This window comes from Columba livia, chromosome 3 (assembly GCF_036013475.1).
Source record: "Columba livia isolate bColLiv1 breed racing homer chromosome 3, bColLiv1.pat.W.v2, whole genome shotgun sequence".
Taxonomy (NCBI): domain Eukaryota; kingdom Metazoa; phylum Chordata; class Aves; order Columbiformes; family Columbidae; genus Columba; species Columba livia.
In genome coordinates, this window is record NC_088604.1 from 72,001,096 (window position 1) to 72,020,600 (window position 19,505).

The following is a 19,505-nucleotide window of genomic DNA, read 5'->3' on the forward strand; positions in this document are numbered from 1 at the left end:
GATAATTGCTTTGCATCAAATTAAATTATGGAGGACTACATGGCTCAGAGAGTTGGAAATGAGATGTGGAGCCTTTCACCCCTAGGTCACTGCTACAAACAATGCAAGTCAATAATGACTAAGAGTTGTTACTGTTGTGTTAGTCAAAAAAACTGATTTTAAGTTCCACTAAAACACACCTTTACTGCTTTATAACCTCAGAACTTTGTTTTGCCAAGCCCTGAACAAAGCTGGATGAAGCTCCCAATACTTCTCTCACATGACCTTTGTGTGGCCTGTGATCATAATCCATGTAATTCTTTTTCAGTATTGTTCTTATGCTTTCAATAGATTACAACCCAAACAGTGAAGTTACTTGTGAAACCAGTTGCAAAAATTATAAAGTCTCTAAATAAGATCTAAAGTATATATCAATACCACAAAATTAGGTATAGTACTACTTTTAGGCCAGACCATAAATATTCAAAAAAAAAAAAAAAAAACGGAAATTTTGAGCATTTCCTTTGATTCTCACAAAAACAAACAAACAAAAAACCCCACCCACAACCCAAAACACAAAGTTGTGCTTCCCTGCCGACCCATAAAATCTAAAGGGAGATAATACAACTTTTTGAAAACATTAGCTGATGCTAAGTTCAGGAGTTTTTATGCATACGTTCGTGTTTGCTAGTTTGGTCATGGTTTGAACAGACCTTCTGACTGAATTACAATACTAGTTGTAAACAAAAATACATTTGGATAGGGGTCAGTGGTAAACTAACCTTTGCTGTCCAATAATGTGGTACTTTGTAGGTCAAGAAAGTTTAAGACCACATGGTCCCATGCATTATATACTATTATCACTGCAAAGCTATTATTGACATTCTTTCAGCTGATGCGGGCTACAGACAAAAACTGTTTTAAGTTTAACCCAGGTAGGCACCTAAACACCACACAGTACCTTATTGACCCCCAGCAGGATGTGGAAGAGAATCAGAAGAGCAAAATTTAGAAAACTCATGGGTTGAGATAAAGACAGTTTGATAAGTAATATATCCAAAACTCAAAGAAAAAAACAAAACCAAGTGATGCAAAAAAATCCCATCCCAAATGCTCACCACCAGCCAATCTATAGACAGTGAGTCCCTGAGCAATGGCAACCCTGGCCTAAAATAATCATAATACTAGCATGAGTCAGTAACCTCCAATACAGAAGTAATCAGAAAAAAAACAGATTCTTATCTCCATAGAGCAAAATAGATATTGATGGAGGCAACCAGAATAAAGGCTATTATTAATTTTCTCTTCAACTTGTTATCCTCTAGGCCACAGCAGAAAATCATTTAAGTACAAAAACTTGTTATGTTTTCTCCCCTCTCACTATTCACATGAGTGAAACATTGCTCACAACCCAAGATTTCTAGACCTCTACAACAAATCCTCAGAGCCTGCACCAAAGGGCCACACACACTGCCTTGGACCTATAGCATAAGATTTCCTGAGAAATGTGAGAGGCATTTCTTTAGGGACTTTTACATCTTTGAAGATTCCAATTGAAAAAGTAAACTGTGAACTCTGCTTTTGGCAGATAAATAATAACTGGTTTTGATTGTGACAGTAAGGTCTGGATAATACCTCTGATACTGCTGCCATCTAAACTTTCATACATGTACATACTTGAAGCCACTTATCTGGCAGTGGCACTTGTCTTCTCTTACTAAAATGCACTCTGTTCTCCAAGACCTGTTTTGTTTCCAAGTATATCCAAGAAACTACTATTATTTTTATTTATTTATAGAGTTTAACACTTCAGATTCAAATTCATTTCTAATTCAAGCTTCAGCAGCCAAAGGCTTTTAGTCTGTTACAATAAGCTCCTCAATATTCTTAAGTATCACTAGCATACCCAGCAAATTGACGTGGACAGCCACATGCAGATGGATCTGCTGCAGGAACTACAACACTAGGCCATGGATTTGCATGTTCAGAAGATCCGAAGAGAACATGATTTTCTGAGGAGATTACTTTTTAAATAATGGAACTTAAATTCTCCAGCCTGAAACTCTAAACTCAGGAAGAGCTCTAATTTCTAGAACAGAGCAGTTATTGGTCTCTTGCTTCAGAGACGTGGGCTGAATAAGCTCTGTTAAGTAATCTCTGTCTTTGACAATTATGACATTGTCATAGCCTCTTCACTCTTGAGGAACCCACCTCTCCATACAGACTCAAATACTGGCATTAAAAATAGTTCATAACAGGCTATGAAAATTAATGTACTAAATGATTAATTAACTGATTAACAAACCTAAGAGGTTGCTTATAAGCTCTATCACAGTGTATTCAGATGATTACAGAACATCTACAAGTCCTGTTACTGGTGCCTTTAACATGCCTAGAACATCTATTACTCATGAACTCTTCTTAAACTCCTGTATTTATAAACATTCCCCTAATTCAGAGTTTGATTCCTTTCGTCAGTAATATTAGAATTTCCGCTCCACAGCCCTCCTCCTGGAATCTTCCTTTTTATAATTTATTATTCTAAGAATTGCACGGTAATTCAATACCTTTAGAATGGCCATAGCTAAATATAGGGGGTGCGAGGGAAGGTTCCATCTGCAACAAAAACAAAACCTGAGTTATTAATTTCTATTTCCCTTTTCACTCCTATATCCTGGCAGTAAAGAATGTACACCCCCTTTTCTGGACAGTCAGGCACGTCAATAGAAAACCAAAAAAAACACAGCAGTGTTTGGTCCATCCTTCAGTACACTTAAATTAAGTATACCAAATACATGTTCTCTACAAAGCAGATCAGCATGCTTATAGTTTTTAGTGTTATAGACAACACATAAAGGGCCTCATTATAAAAAGCAGTCCATTTGTAGTTTCTTGCAATAAACACTCTGATTAATATACCACATTATGAAGTTGCCACTCTCCCCACTAACTGCAGCAGATTGTCTTCTTGATTATGACATGAGGAATTAATAAAAACAAAACAAAAAACAAAACAAAACTCTTATCAAACAACTTTTTCTCAAAAACATTATCAGTTTCTCAGTGCAGTATATACAGCAAAGTCCCAAAACCCTTAAAACAGAGAGAGCACATGGGGGTAAGTAGCACAAATAACAATAGCAGTATCTTCAGCAGGTATCTCCCATCATGAATCACAGCCCAAGGAGCTTCACCCTGCATTCAAGAAAGAACAATCCTCATAGCTCAGTAAAATGTTGTAAGCAATACCAAGCACAAAAGTACTCTATAATTTTAAAACAACCATGCAAAACCCAGCCTAGACGCACACTGGTACTGACTTAATTTGTGTTAGAGTCCTCCATTTATACAATAGCACAGTGATTAGAGCACTCATCTGAAAGCAAGTGCTGACTTCCAGGCCACCCTCACCCTGAAGCCACAACTTCTTTCTAGGAATAAGCTCTATGCTGTAGGAGGACGAGGAGGAGAGGTTCTTCCACTCCCACCACAGCATCTCGGTCATTGTGCACACAAAGGGATCACAGCTGACAAATCACACCAGCCACAACACTTACAGAAGCCATCTCTATTGCCTGGTGAATATAGTATTGCTACAAAAGGTACCAGCTTGAACCGCCACTTGTTTACTACACATTTCTTCCTCTAGGAGAATAAATAATGAATAAATAATGAATAAATACTGAAATCATTTTTCAACAATCTTGGAAACAGTTTATCATGATTTTTTAAACATCTTTTTATTGGCATAAACTAGTTTGATTTCAGCTTGATTTATAAATTAGGTTTCATTGTGTGTTGTTTTTCCACAGCAGCTCTTAAAAAGATGTTTCCATTCACAGAAACATCGCAAAGAACAAAAAACTCATACATAAAAAGTAACGTGCACTGTAATTTTAAAATATTGATGTCATTCACATCCCCTTGCTTCCACTAAAAGATTTATAACATGACTGGAACAGGAATTGATGAATTCATCAGCGTCCGGGACATTTTTATCATAATCCATAACATAATTTTACCCTTTAAATAGGATTTCAATTAAACTACATTTTTTAAAAGTAATTTTATTTTTATCATAAAAGTAGTTTCTGTGCAGACCAAAAGCATTAACTCACTTGATACCAGATGCTGTGTTGTAAGGGATAATAGCTACACAGCCAAACAATGATAATACTGTCATTAATGGAAGATACATAAAATTCATTGTACTGTTTCATAGGTTAAATATTAAAAAGTAAAACTTTATGCTTATACTTATTTATTTAAGCAAAGATCAAACAACATTATACAATTTTAGAAGTCCATTATCCAAAAATGAAGAATCTAAGGACAGAAACAGAATATCAATGTAAGAAAGGACAGGCTTGCCTGGCTGATACAAGCTCCCTTTTGAGGTTTGTCTTAGCTCTCAAGAAAACACAGGGCAAGACATTCCAGTAGCTTCCACAGAAAGTTAATTGTAAAAAATTATTGGATGGAAGAATCTGCCAGGAGCAAAAGAAAGGTAGCAGACAGACCATCACCAGTCTCTCATGAGATGATATTAAATGACACCGTCAGAACTTATTTTGAGTTTTATCTCTCTGGAAGCCGGTGCTTACTAGGCTAGGGACTTGCTGTAGGGAGTTGAAATAGGGAATGTTTTAAAAGGAAAATGATTTTTAATACTATACAGCAAGAAATTTTAGATATAAGAACTAGAAAGAAAACGGAATAGTCTGGAATAAGATGAATGAACAAGTATATATGAAGCCACACTAAACCTGAGGGTTTTGTGGTCCATTGAACAAATACTCTCGTTGTACAAAGTAAATTAAATCAAGCAGTGTGATCTTATTATCTTCAAGGATTATTTGTCATGGGCAAACTACTGGTTCAGGTAGGAACACACTGTTACCCTTCAACTAAGTGACAGTTATTGATCTTTGCTGGCATGGCCTCATTGTTACATGGTTTCACTGTTACAGAGAGGCTGCTGGCTTAATGTCTGTCAGTCTGGAAAATAAAGGTAGCCCTTACTGAGCAAAGATAAAGAGAGGTAATTTCAGGGTCTTTCATCTTTTCCAGAGCTGTACTGCTCAGAAGTCAGAAAACGTATTTTCTTTGTCTACAGCAATTAAGAAAATTTTGAACATCACACATTTTTTATGGATAGATATTATGTATACTTAGAAAAAATCGGGCACTACTGGTATCAACGAAAATACCACTTCCCCCAGAATCATCATCCTACACCAGACACAGCCTTTAGAGCTAGGAAAGGAGAGGAGAGAGGTGGGCCAAAGGGAAGACTACAGGTAACTATTTGAAGCCATTACAGTTTTGGTGTCACCTCTGAGAACTTTGTTAACTGAACAGAGAAACAATTGCAGAGAATTTGAATAGAAAAAAATAGGTTTTTGTAGCTTTAAGAACAGACAAAAGCCTAGTGATCTTGCCCAGAAAACTGCTTTATATAAATTTTCAGTCTCCAAGAGGCCGAATGCAGGACAAAAATCAGAATAATTATAGCTATTTCACAAGCACAAGTACCCAGCTTGTTTTGAGGCAAGTCTCCAGACAAATACATCAAAACTACAAACCAGAGAACTCTATTAGATGCAAAAGCAGGACTACAGAAGCTCAAGTGCATTATGCCACCACTTCTCACTTTTGTAAAAAAAAAAAAAAAAAAAAAAAAAAAAAAAAAAATTGCAAGTTTCACAGTTCTCCACATCATTTGAAAATTGAAAGTTACAACTTGGTATGTGTTGCAAATTTCACTCAGTTCAGCTTGGCAGTGGAAGGAAGCTCTAGCTCCCCCTACATATTTTTCAGCTGAAGAATCAATGTTTGTATACAATTGGAAGCTGGTCCTGAGAAGCTTCATCATATAGGAAAATCCCCTTTCCTGGCAAGGAGCCAAACAGATATGAATCCAGTCCTGAATAATCATTGCAGAATGGTAAACACAAAAATGTAGATCAACTGAAACAGAGGGAAATCTTGTTTTGATATAAGTCCCCTTAGTGGAGAAGATTAATTCCTGCAATACATCGTTCTGAATAGCTTCCATCATTATTTTACACATCCACCTAGGCTCTTCGGTGCTGTGAATTTAAGTCCCAGACGGAAGATCCAAATGCATAATGACATTCTAGTAAGTTTCTGAGGCTCAGTAAATCTGGCAGGGGAGCCGGGCTCCTCGGAAAGGAAGGAGAGCAGATGCCCCTCAGGGGAGCTACAAACCCTGCGTCACCCCAGACTGCCACCCCAGGCACCGGCTGTGGGCTTCGGGGAAGGAGCTGACTGACAGGAAGCAGCCAGGGTTCCAGATGTTCTGTTTCCATCTCTCCCAGCAGGCGTCACTGCAATGTAGTGTTGCTACAAAACCTCGTGGTAACAGAAAAGCAACAGGGTTCTTTTCCCCAAAAATGACAAAAAAAAACAACAACCCTGTGAACTAATTATGTCAAACCTGAATAATCTGCAGCAATCAGCTTTGTGAGGAGAGGCTGGGGAAAACCGTTAGTTGCACATCATTTCCACTTTCATACAGATAATTTCTTCTCATTAATTGTTACACCTCTAGAAGAGAGGTCTTCAAAAAATGGTCAATTTCATGCAAAGACTCAGCATTCCCTTCTTAACAACAATGGCTATATACCAAACACCATCTACTTCAAATTGTTATAAAATGGCTGTTGAATTCTGTTCTTTGAGATGTAAAATACATTTATAATACATATGACACCCACAACAAAGTTTTCCAGCAACTGATTCTGAAAATAAAAAAAACCCCAAAGAAATAGTGGAAAAAAAGAAAAAAAGGGGGGACAACACAGAATACCCCACAAACACCACACCAAGAAAATTAATTTTCATTTCTAAAGCAGTCTCCATGCAGACTCTGACTATCCTACCACCCAGCTATTCTGCAGGCATTCAAGACACTTCACTGTAACGTCTCAAAAATCAATAGCAATTTATTCTCTCTTTGGACCCCAAGCAACAAAGGTAAATAATACTGTCACCTCCAGTATGCCTTCAGAACATGGTCACAAAACAGTCTTGCTACGATACTACAGCCCTACAGAGCTCTTTATCTATACCAGCTTTGCAGACTGTATTGGTTTTGATCGTGGAAAAAACACACAAGATGGCAACACAAAGGGGTCAAGCTCCTGTACTCAACCAGCTGGACCACTGAGTCAGATTAAGAGAAAGATTTGGTGTCTTACTTCAGTTTTACCTATATGATTTTATGAGGGGAAAAAAAAAAAAAGTTATATTAGAATTTTGTTTTCCCATACACTGAAAAGGAAATCCAGCAGGAAAAAAGTTGAAAGGTTGGAACTTCTGACTTTTGCATATGTAAAGGTTATTTCTTAAATCCATTTCCTAAATATAGGAGGCTTTAAGATTCACATTCATTACAATGCTACTGAACATATGCTAGAATAGTCAAAATAGTCCAAGATATTCAGACAGATTTTCTTTAAATCATCATAAACTTCATAACCAATATTAAGAAATTAATTCCCATCTCATTATAGGCCAGTTCGTCTTTTTCACCTGCTCATAGCATAAGGCATAATATCCTCACAGGGATTTTTACGGAGTTTCAAACACATTCGAATTTTTAGATACGAAGATATGTTTGGCTAACCACTGGTGACCCTGTACATGTGTGTAAAACAGAGTCTTCCCTTTTCAGGGAGTAGTATTTAAATATACTTGTATCTTTGTATATTTGTCTTCACTAGTGAATGTTGTATAAGTCTCTACAGCAGAGAAATTCTCACCACCACCACCCCCCTACCCAACACCAGTTCTGTTTCTTTTTAGAAATATTGGTTTCCATAGATTCACATATAACAAATCCAGGATGCATCACTAGCTCATACAGTCACCAAGTCCCCAGTTAATGGAGTCCACCATTTCTTCTGTGGCAGTTTTTGTCAATGAGCACAAAGTCACAGCATAAGCTGAAGCAGGGTCTGTATGATTAAGAAAATTTACCTTTTATTCCTCCAGTTTTCAACTCTGACAGTAACTCCATGAAGTAATTTCCAATTCTAACATGATAAATTGCTGAAACTTAAAAGCACAATAAAAATCTCTAAATTTAGTGGATCTCACAAGAATTTTCATTACCAGCTAGATCAGAATTGTGGTTTTTTTGTGGTGGTTGCTTTTTGTTTGTTTGGTTTTTTTCCCCCAATAAGGGTTAACTACTAATGAAAATGTGAAACACTAAAAGATTTTAGAATTATTTTAGAATTCAGGTAAAAAAAAAAAAAAAAAAAAAAAAACAAAAAAAACCCAGAAAACCCAATAAGCATAAATGTGAAAGAAAAGCAACAAAATAAACTTTGTTTTATATTGAGTCAAAGTGAATGAAAAGTGAAGAAGGCTACAGAGATTTAATTCATGTATGATAGTCACATAATACACAAGGGATTTTGTGTAAGAGATGTGTAGAAGGAAGGCAGAAATGGAGATGGAAATGAAGTCACAGGGCTTCCTTTTACTGTAAAATGATTAATGGGATATCTGCTACTGTGAGAACCAACAATCAGGGTAGAGCAAAGATAGCCTAAACAGTAGATTTGTTACCTATTTAATTAAAATTTTTAAAATCAGTAGGGCTTTTAAATAATATGTACTAAGCACATAGGAATCTGAAATCAGACTGCTGGCATTCAACTGTTTTGTCAGAACCTATACTGGACACTCAATCTTGTGCAGTCTCTTACTAGCCCCTTATAAAAAAATCTCACAAGATAAAATACAATTAAAAATTTCATGAGAAGTTCGACAATGCATGAATCAACAATGGAACAGTAAAAAACAAACAAACAAACCAGTATTCTCTGCTGTTCCATTTGTATGTATTTCATTTAAATTACTACTTACTCATTTCACATCTTCTATCAGCTGTAGGTGTCAGTGAACGCAGTGCTTACTACACCTAGTGCTGGGAACACAAAGCAGAAATTTTTGAGATGGGTTTAAATCATTCCAGAAATTCTTCTGTGGCTTTGAAGTATCTCTCAGTAAAGCTCTGACAAGCAAGATAAAGTTTTAACACTTTCAAGTTCTATTGTGTTTAAAGGAATGAGTTTATGGAAATGCTCCGAAGCTCTCAGATTCAATAGGTCTTCAGGTAACAGAAGCCAGAGAGCAGTGAACATCAGATCAAGGAGTACTACAGCACCTAGTTAATATTGTTAGTCTCATACCAGCAAAACACTAAGAACTGAAGCCAATATCTTACACAGCATTTATGCACTTTCTGGACAAACTTTACAAGACATCTGAAATCCAAATCTGCTGCTGTATTGACCACGGGCATGTGCAGCAGTGATAACTCCACACCATGACTGAAGGACTCTCAGATCCTTGAGAAGTCAGCTGGAATTCTGTCACTGTGATCTCATGATGCTCATTGAAGCCAAAGTAGACATGATGCGTTAATTTCATACACAAACAGGAATAACCTAATATGGCTTAAGACAGCTGTGTTAACATGTAAGGCTCTTAAAAATTGCTAAGCAAGCTTCCAAGTACTTATGCAAGTGAAGGAGCTCTAAGTGTCTAAAACAGACCCTCAAAAAGTCACTCCAACCACATGCCTATGGCAACCAACTTAATATTCATTTAAAATTCTTGTACACATGCCAAGTATCTATAGAAAGTAAAATCCAGCCACAACCCTGAATAATGTGTACTATTTGTAGCCCTTACTGGCACACACAAGCCACAGTCTGAGTTGCTCTCAGGTGTATCTTTCTTCTGCACTTGCTTCACTTTGCTTGCACCCACCTCCTGGTACTCTTCTCATCCTGCTGGAAGCCCGTTCCAGAAGCTAAACCAGCCAAAACTAGCACAAAGAGGGAAACAGGAACACTTATTGTCAGTTTAGCTCTCTGAATCAGCTTGGCACTGAAGGAAGCAAGTAAGAGTACTGGCACATGAACAGTTTGGAAGAGATGATTTAGCTTTTTTGGTTTTGCCTGTCCAGTTTAACAAATAAGCTATAATGGGAAAATGCAACCTGACTACAGAGAGTACAAAAACAACTAATAAGAATGCTCAGTCATCCTAATAGATCAGCTACTGACACTGCTAAATGAAATCAGATGTTTCATTGTCTTTATTAAGAAAAGGTTACATTAACATGTAAACTAGGTTATAATTAAAAACTGGAGGGATATATTAAAATTTTGCCAAACAATATAATGATGAAACCAACACATTAGCTATCACATATTATAAATTTTTACCTAATTTCTATTTTTCACACCAAAAATCAAAGAAAAAGAGCATAAATATATTTAAAGGACCTTTGCATTGATAAACTAGTTTAAAGTAGCTTTGCATAAATAAGGGTTAGGAACAAATTGTTTTGGTGCTTGTATTATTTTCATATATTACAAAATGCAGTAAAAGCCCAAATCCAAGTGCTACTTCCTACACTTCCTGAAGTATATAAACATGCAATGTACTAATGTTACTAACTTAACTAAATCTTCTCTTTATAAAAGTCTTAAAATCATTACTGAGTACATTTCAGTTCACATGTCTGTCCAGTAAAAGATTTGATATATTAAATAATTCATTCAGCCATTTCCTGATCAATCATAAATTGGAAATGTAGGTAGAAATTAGCACTTGATGTTTGGAATAAGTGTGACAGAGAATCTTGGCTTAATATTTTGCCATATTTATTGTATCTGCTGGATATTTCCTCTCATTGTTGTAGATTCATAGTAAGTGGAAGAATAAGTGTGGAAGAGAGATCAAGGAAAAACAAGAGGGAAAAAAAAAGGTTTTCAGTTTTTACATGACAACTCTACCACTTCATATATTTTCTTCAAGAAGAAAGCAAAAGACTGAGAATTCAAATAACCTGCTGTACCTGAACACTGCCATTTTGAAGAGACTAGACCCTGTCACTAGAACTTCCAAAATCAAGTCCCCATATTAGCTAATTTACTAAAAAGATTACATTGCGTTTTTGTCTGTTTTCTGATAGAGAAGCTTTTCATAAAGTCTTGTCTACTCCAGTGTATAATATATATACATACACACGTGTATGTGTTTATTTCTAAAACTTGTTACCCTTTGTCCAAAATTCTTTGAAAAAATCATAATTTGGGGCCTTTGCTGACATGAGTTCTCTTTTCATACATGTTCAGACAGGAATTTCTGTCGTCATAAGGCTGGGTGAGCTGTAGCCTAGAGCCTACCGTTTATAACTAACTAATGAGAGTTAACAAGAATATTTACTTAGTTTATAATGAATCAAACCCTTCCCTTCTAACCAAATCACCACTAATTGCTTCAGCTACTAATAGCTATCCCGAACAAACTAGGAATTAAGAAGGTGATTCATTCTAATCACCACTTCCCCAATACTGCCAATAAGGTTACTACTAGGATGCTAATGAGGCCATTTTTCTTTAGGATGTAAATAGAAATTGTTAACTTACATCTCTTAGATAACTAGTTCTAATTGCTAATCAGTTTAGGTCAGATTAATATTAGCAATCTAAAACAAAAAAAATTTAGAAGACACTACTTCATACTATAAGTAAAAGTGAAACTGAGTGGATGGGACTGCTTCCAGTCTTTCCTGACTCTTTTCTTGAAATCTTGGTATATGAACTTGCTTCCAAACATGATCTTATCAGAGCAGAGAAGAGAGAATATGAGAGAATATTACATAATGGGAGAGTCTGAAAATACAGGATAAAGTTATCAAGCGAAGACAGCATTTTATCACAAATTTGAGCATGCAATGATATGTTTAAAAATGCAAAACATTTTAAAAGCTCTAAATTTTTATAATACTGGAATATGTTAACTAGAGCAACTTGTAACAAGTTTGGGAATACATTAGTTTGAAGACTAATATTCCAAAACCAACAGGCTCAGCTGACCAACTGAGGTCCCCTCAACTAGCTGCAGATGTATACAGAGAAACCAAAAGCCTCTATCTGTATTTTTAAATCAGTTCACATCCTTCTGAACAGCGCTTCAGACTTCAAGTACACTCCTAATAGTTTAAAACTATTTTTCTCCTGAAGTTTGAGACAGAACTCCATAAAAGTTCCAGTAACAAAACAAAACAATACTTCACAGCCAGAATTATTACATTAAAAAAAAAAAAAAAATTCTTTCTTTAGTGCTGTAAGTTAAAAAAAACCAAAAGGTACTGTCAAACACAACTGCTCATGCATCTTTTTGCAAAAGCTAGAAGGACACTTTCAGAACACATGTAGTTTTGTGGCTTATGGCTGAGTATAAGCAAACACTGCATATTATAAGTAAGCTGTAGAGCATAGTTCATTGTTTGGATTGCCTGTTTCCTATTGAAAAGGCCTTGATTCAATTAATTGTTTCTTTACTGAGTTCTAAACATTCAGAAAGATTTTCCATTTAAGATATAACTCCCGACCCCACTCCCTATCCCAACAACAAAGAAACAAACAAACAAAAAACCCTAAAAAAAACCCCAAACATACAACTTGTTTAGAGGAGCAATGGAATGCAATAGGGAGACATTCCAATACCATTATTCTTATCATAAAAGGTAAGATCATATACCCAGATCTCAAATCAGATTTAAACAGGATACAACAAATTAGGCACAGCCTGACTGTTACATGCAGTGACCTCTGAAGTGCCACAGTAATGTTGGCCAGATCCCTTCTGTCAGAGCCTGAAGGGGAGTCTAAAACACCAGCTGGAAAAAAACTGCACATTTACTTTGCACTGAAATGGACAGGCATGTATTTACCTACAATTAGACAAATAAACAGTAATGAAAGCAGCTGTGGACTTTTCAGCACTACAGCTATTTCATAAGTTCTAGTATAATTCCTGTTATTACACATCTTTGTAAGAATTTACTCAAATAATAAATTCAAACTAAGCCAGATAACTTATAAAAAAGAACAAATGTACACATTGAAAATACAAAAGTGGGATTGTACAGAAATATTTCCTATATCACTTTACTGAAAGAAAATTTTAGTACAGTGAAAAGCCTAAAGAGTACTCAAGATGGAAACACTAAGGTGACCCACTAATACATAAATGGAAACTTCCTTTCCTCTGTTTGAACTACTGCTGATTTATGTTTTAGAAGAGAAGTTTCAGCATGTTTGTGAATAAAGGAATAATTTGGACTGAACAGAAAATTAACACAGTTTTTCAGATCCAGAAGCTGTATTATAATATAAAACCAGACGGAACAGAAATCACAGCAAGCCTGATGAAATAACTGCTCACTCTGAAAAGATGTATAAACTACTCCATCTTAAATTATCAAAATTTAAATAGCTTAAGAAGAGAGCCGCTTCAGTGAAATCAATTTAATTCCCAGCATAACTGTAAGAATGATTATTTACAGTCAACAACCAATTCAAGTAACATTACCTAATGCACATAAAGTGAAACATTCTGCTTCTTATAAGGAAACTAAACAGAATTTGTACAAACTTCCACTGCTAGGATAGTTACTGCCCAGTACCATTTCCACTGCAGGTGAGGCTATATATGCTAAAAGAAGGATAGTACTGAATACAGAAAGTCTTCAGTTATACTTTTTGGTGACCAGTGGTACACTAGTCAAATTCAGGTTGGATATTAAAGACCATTATGCTTTTAAATTAAGTAATTAAGTGACAAATGAAAAAATAAAAACATAATTGAGAAAGATTGACATATTGCCAAATATTAAAGATATTAATCTCATTTTGAACAGTCATTTCAAAGGCAATATTCTAGAGACAAACACTCATTGATAGCTCTTTAAAAAGTGAGTAACAAATTCTCAATGTACTTACAAAATATTTTTAGCTTAGTGATCTGTTGTTAAGACAATAATGTTTTTTAACATAATTGGGTTTTTTTCTTACCTACTATATTGCTACAGAGAACATTTTTAACTTGCATATTATCAGCATAAACACTAGATGCAATATCACAAACTTCTCATTTTCTTTTTCAGTAAAATAGAAATAAAGACAAAGGTTAACTTCACAGAAAAGTATTACCCAACAGCATTAAAGCACAAAGACAGAAGACAGTTATTTATGGAACACTGTTCACCATTATCCTTTTCAAATTCTACAAGAAGGCTAAATATTGATGCATTCCCAAGTCACCTTTTCCCCCCTTTAGTGTTAACAAGAAGGAGTATGTTTTTGATGCTTTCAATTTGTCAGGATCAGGTGAACTGAATGGTTTTACAGAGTACACTATTCCAACTCCTTCAGGGGCTATAAAAACCACACTAAACTCAGCTTGTTATTAATAATTCATGGCAACTTCCTTAGTTCACTACAGGGGCATCACTCTTAGGGCATCGTTCTTATTGAAACAACTTAACAGGGAAAGTCAGATAAACAGTGTTACCATCAAAATGAGAAGAAGCCTACCATGAACCCACGGACACTGGAAACCCTAAGGAATTTCAATTCTTATAATTTTCAGGCTAAATCTAGCATTCTACACTGCTTTCTAAAAGTGGAGAGTGTTTTAATAGATCAGTGAAAACAAGAAAATCCTTTCTGTGTACTGAAATTCAGCCTATCTGCAAATTTCCATGCATTTAGCTCTACTGCAAAGGTCTTTATGCTCTCTGAAATAGACACCTTTAACAAGAATATTTTACTGCCATTAAGGATTAAACGAAGTATATCACATTAAATATATCTACAATAAAAAAATACTATGACTTGGAATTGGAATACTTGTTAGTATAGTAAATAATACCTCCTAATAGAGCAGTTGCAATCAACAACAATTACTATACATAAATAAAGAACACAAGGCTTCATTCTTCATGCTCATGGAATAGATGGCTCATACAGAATCATCTCATATATTACTAACATATGTGACAATTAGCTAGATGCACAGATTCAGAAAACAAATGGCATTCAGTATAAGCACATTAAGGTGGGGATTAGACACCCAAATGACATTTTTGTAATTTACTCAACAAAGCAAAATTAGCTTTTATGCATCAGTAAAATACCATGGAAAAAAAACCCAGATTTATACTTGCAGAATTAGTTAATTCCACTGCAGAAGGAAAGCAAGTCCATTTTAAAAGCTCAGTCTGCTCTCTTTGTAAAGTTTCCTACGCACTAAAAAGTTTTAGTAATACAAAACTGAGAAATCCATCTTTGATTCTTTCAAATCACAAGAGAAAACACTTAGTGTTTTAACTGCCTTTTCCCCTCACAAACACATTTTTTAATCTGCTACTACACTAACACTGGATTTAACTTGTATAACCAATAATGTTACTTAATATAGGCTTTATGCCATCTTTTACACACATGTTAAGAAGGAAATGAAGAAAGATTCCCTTGGACCTGGTTGGCTAGGACAAAAACCTAATCCAAAGTATCACAATCACAGAATGTTAAGGATTGTGAGGGATCTTGAAAGATGATCTAGCCCAATCCCCCTGCCAGGGCAGGAAAATAACTGCCTATATGTATGATCAGCTTTATGACAATACACATCTATCTGTGCTCGTATTTATGGGGAGGAAGGGAAAAGAGTTTAATACAAATACTTGTCATGTAGATTTGATTTTGTTGTTGGGTTCTTCTGGTAAAAAGCTTATGTCCTGGCTTTGAAGGCAAACACTTAGAATAGTCAATATTCTCCTATCTTGACCAATCCTGTAAATAGGAATGAAAAAAAAAAAAATAGGGAAAAGGATATTCTGCTTGAAGGACTGAGAAGATAAATCAATATCCCCTGTCATTTCTCAAGAGTGATGTACTTGCACACATTTGGACAATTTAGTTTCCTAAGGAAGGGTAAAACATAAGAGAAGCCTTAATTTAAAGATGAAATTGGAAGTATATACTTTTTAACTTCTAACCAATAACTTAAAGAACTTCAAAAGCACATATTACTGAAATACTTATTGAGAAATCTTTAACTAGGACAGTTTGAGAAGCAGACAAAAATCCCAAGTACATGTAATCAGAACTGTACGTCCTTCATACAGCATGAGAGACTGTACCTTCCTGGTCATCTGTTTGAGTTCCAGAAATACTTTAAAATTCTTTAACATGAGATTTTTAGGAAAAAAAAAAAAAAAAAAATGGGTTTCACAGATAGCAAGCTGTAGAAGACCAAATGACTTTGGGTGCAAAAAAACCCCTGAGACCTGTCCACTACGCACAAATTATAACTGATTAATATCTTCAGATGAGGCTACTCTCATAAAAAGCTATACTATGTTGCCACAAAAGGATGGCAACATTGCTTATATAAAAATCTGGTAAATACATACACAAATTTGAGAATTCAAAATACTCAACAGTGCTAATCTTAAGTAAAATATCAGATCCTGGTAAGTTTCCACATGAAGCTCAAACTCACCCCTACCACCACCACTTCATGTATAGAATCACAGAATCATAGAATGCTAGGGACTGGAAGGGACCTCAGAAGATCATCTACTCCAATCCCCCTGCCAGAGCAGGAACACCTAGATGAGGCTACACAGGAATGTGTCCAGGTGGGTTTTGAATGTCTCCAGAAAAGGAGACTCCACAACCTCCCTGGGCAGCCTGTTCCAGTGCTCTGTTACTCTCACTGAGAAGAAGTTTCTTCTCAAGTTTAAGTGGAACCTCTTATATTCCAGCTTAAACCCATTACCCCTTGTCCTATCATTGTTTGTCACCAAGAAGAGCCTGGCTCCACTCTCGTGACATACACCCTTTATATATTTGTAAACATTAATAAGGTCACCCCTCAGTCTCCTCTTCTCCAAGCTAAAGAGACCCAGTTCCCTCAGCCTTTCTTCATAAGGGAGGTGCTTCACTCCCTTAATCATCTTGGTTGCCCTATGCTGGACTCTCTCCAGCAGTTCCCTGTCCTTCTTGAACTGAGGAGACCAGAACTGGACACAATATTCCAGGTGTGGTCTCACCAGGACAGAGTAGAGAGGAAGGAGAACCTCTCTTGACCTACTAACCACCCCCCTACCCCCCTTCTAATACACCCCAGGATGCCATTGGCCCTCGTGGCCAAGAGGGCACTCGTGGCCACAAGGGCACATGGCCTGTGGGCACACAGCCACAATGGCCACATGGGCTGTGGAAGAGTGCTGGAGACAGGAAAAAAGGAGGAATGAGAAAGTTCTTTTTCTAAATAATATCACTACCAAAGTGGTATATGAATGGTTGTGAGCGAAGGGAAAGCTGGAAAGCATCAAGAAGGAAAACAGGTTACCACCTCCAGCCAAGAAGATACAGAGTTGAACTCTTCTTCCCAAGTTCTCTGTACTCCACCACAAAGAAGTACAGATTGGGAGAACTCCATATATTTAGCAGCAGCACTTAGAGAACAGAAATTCTTCCTTCCTGCTTTTCACCTCCAGCAAGCAGTTTCAACTCATCCCTACCTCTGGGCTTAAATAGTCTTTAGTCTGTCCTTCCTCACCTATCATCAGAATTTTCAAACTCTTGGGTCCAACTTCTTGCAGAAGTTCACTATTTGACAATCTGGTATTAAGAAATAAAGTATTCATGAGTGGCCTGCTCTAACTTGCATTTGGTATCCAGCACAGACGAAGGCCAAAAGAGCAAAGCCTTAGAAGTACACGGGACTGTTTTACTGCTATGCTTTCAACATAAGAAAGCAGAAGACTCTCTTTAATGCCTGTATCAACATTCCACAGTCACATTATCTATCTACTTGTAAAGGCAAATTTTAGATTAATTGGTTCTGATTATGTTGGAGAAAACAAGGAGGGTCAGGCTTTTGGGCACTGATCCTGTATCATCTACACAATACCTATTCCCTGGTGTCTATTGTTCACTCCCTGTTCAGTAATATATTAGCCCAGGAAGGTTGTTTTTCCTGATGTAAACCCCAAAGACAAGCAGAACTTCACTACTGCCTTACGGTCAAAACAGTTGGCAAGGTTTCTCAAAAAGTCACTTCTTTCTCCTGATATCTAAATCTAGCTGGGAACCGATAAAAGTCAACCAAACTTCCCTTCTGAAGAAACCTGCATTGTCTTATTTCACTATGCCAATACTGTTCAATTAACCAAGTCTAATTCTTTAGTAAAGACACATAGCAAGTAGATATGCACAACATTTTCACATAGATAAAATGAACAAAGAAAACACGCATTTATTGATTTTGTACCTTAACCCCCCTTTTGTACAAGTGGCAAAGTAAATCTAAATTCTCCCTGTGCACACAATCCTTTGTCCTCAAAGGGCTGCCTAATCATATTCGCGTCTCAAAATAAAATTTCAAAAGCTGTATTCACATGAAATCAACTACCTGATTTTTGTGTGTGTGGCAACTGCATCCTAAATTGGTTTACAGCTGTCTGTCTGTTTTGTCTTAGTTCAGGAAACTGATTATAGGAACACTTCTAAAATAATACTTTTGAAATGAAATGTGAATTAACCCTGAATACTCATTCCACATAGTGATACACAAGGACATCTTAGCTCCTTACCAGAAATATATCAATAGTTCCTCTATTATTCATGAAGAGTGCTTATTTTTTTCAGCTTTACTTATACTAAAGAGAAATGCTGATTTCTTAGTACTGAAAAATCAGGAATGGAAAACACATGTTGGAGATATTGTCCCTGTCAGACAAAAGTAGGGAAATGTCAGGCTTTCAGAAGTAGAGTGCACCATGAGAAACATTGTCACTGAAAACAAATAATATCATAAACAAGCATTATTTACTAGTATTTGAGTATTACTCAACATTTTTTTATATAAAATCCTACACAAGTGAGAAGAAAAAAAAAAAAAACCTTAAATGTATTAATGACGTGCTTTTACAAAGCTAGTGTCACAAAAGGGCCTGCTCACTTTACAAGTTTCATGTCCTTCAGTCAAGTTACTACCTGGCTAAGAACCCAAATTCTCTGCAAAAGAAGTAAGTATGCAAACATAGAGCAGGTGTTCACTGATTTGATGCAATGCTATATTAACTGTATGGTGTATCTTTAAAGTATGTGATGTATACTTTTAAATGTGCAATTATCTTTAATTTCATATTAATAACAAAAAGCAGTAATTAATCCCAAGATTAATTCAGAGGTGCAGTTTCATAATACCTAGGCAGAGCTACATGCACACCACAGTAGAATCAGCTTGTGTTAATGTATATGTAACTCTCAATAATTCTCAGGTACAAATGAGAGAAAGTTACAGATTGAAGCAGTTACCCGAATTCAGACAGCACAGGTAAACTTCCAGAGCAATGTTGGGATCAGCTGTGTGACTCCCATTGATTTTAGTACAGGTTATATAAGTCTTGTATTTATCCCCAGAACACCTAAGGCAACAGAAACGGCCCCTCAAGTGCCTCCCCTAAGCTTCAGATGTTTGATGAGACTGATGTGGCCAAAGGACTGCACTGTATTTCAAAAATTTGAGTTTTAATGTTACTTCAGAGCAGCACTTGGTACTTTTATAGGGCTGTAATGCATTTTCATTTTACCTGTATTGAAAAAAAA

At 36.1% G+C, this 19,505-nt stretch overlaps 1 protein-coding gene across 2 annotated transcripts in view; it reads right to left on the reverse strand.

The window, feature by feature from the left end:
* PRKN (parkin RBR E3 ubiquitin protein ligase) overlaps window positions 1-19,505 on the reverse strand; it is a 732,020-nt gene that overhangs the window by 699,588 nt on the left and 12,927 nt on the right. Inside the window, exon 2 of one of the 2 annotated variants that reach the window (XM_065057579.1) lies at window positions 8,881-8,941. The exons of the other annotated variant lie outside the window; for it this stretch is intronic. Within the exon in view, the coding sequence (XP_064913651.1) occupies window positions 8,881-8,884 (4 nt within the window). The 5' untranslated portion in view covers window positions 8,885-8,941. The remainder of the gene's footprint in view (window positions 1-8,880; window positions 8,942-19,505) is intronic. 2 annotated transcript variants of the gene reach the window in all.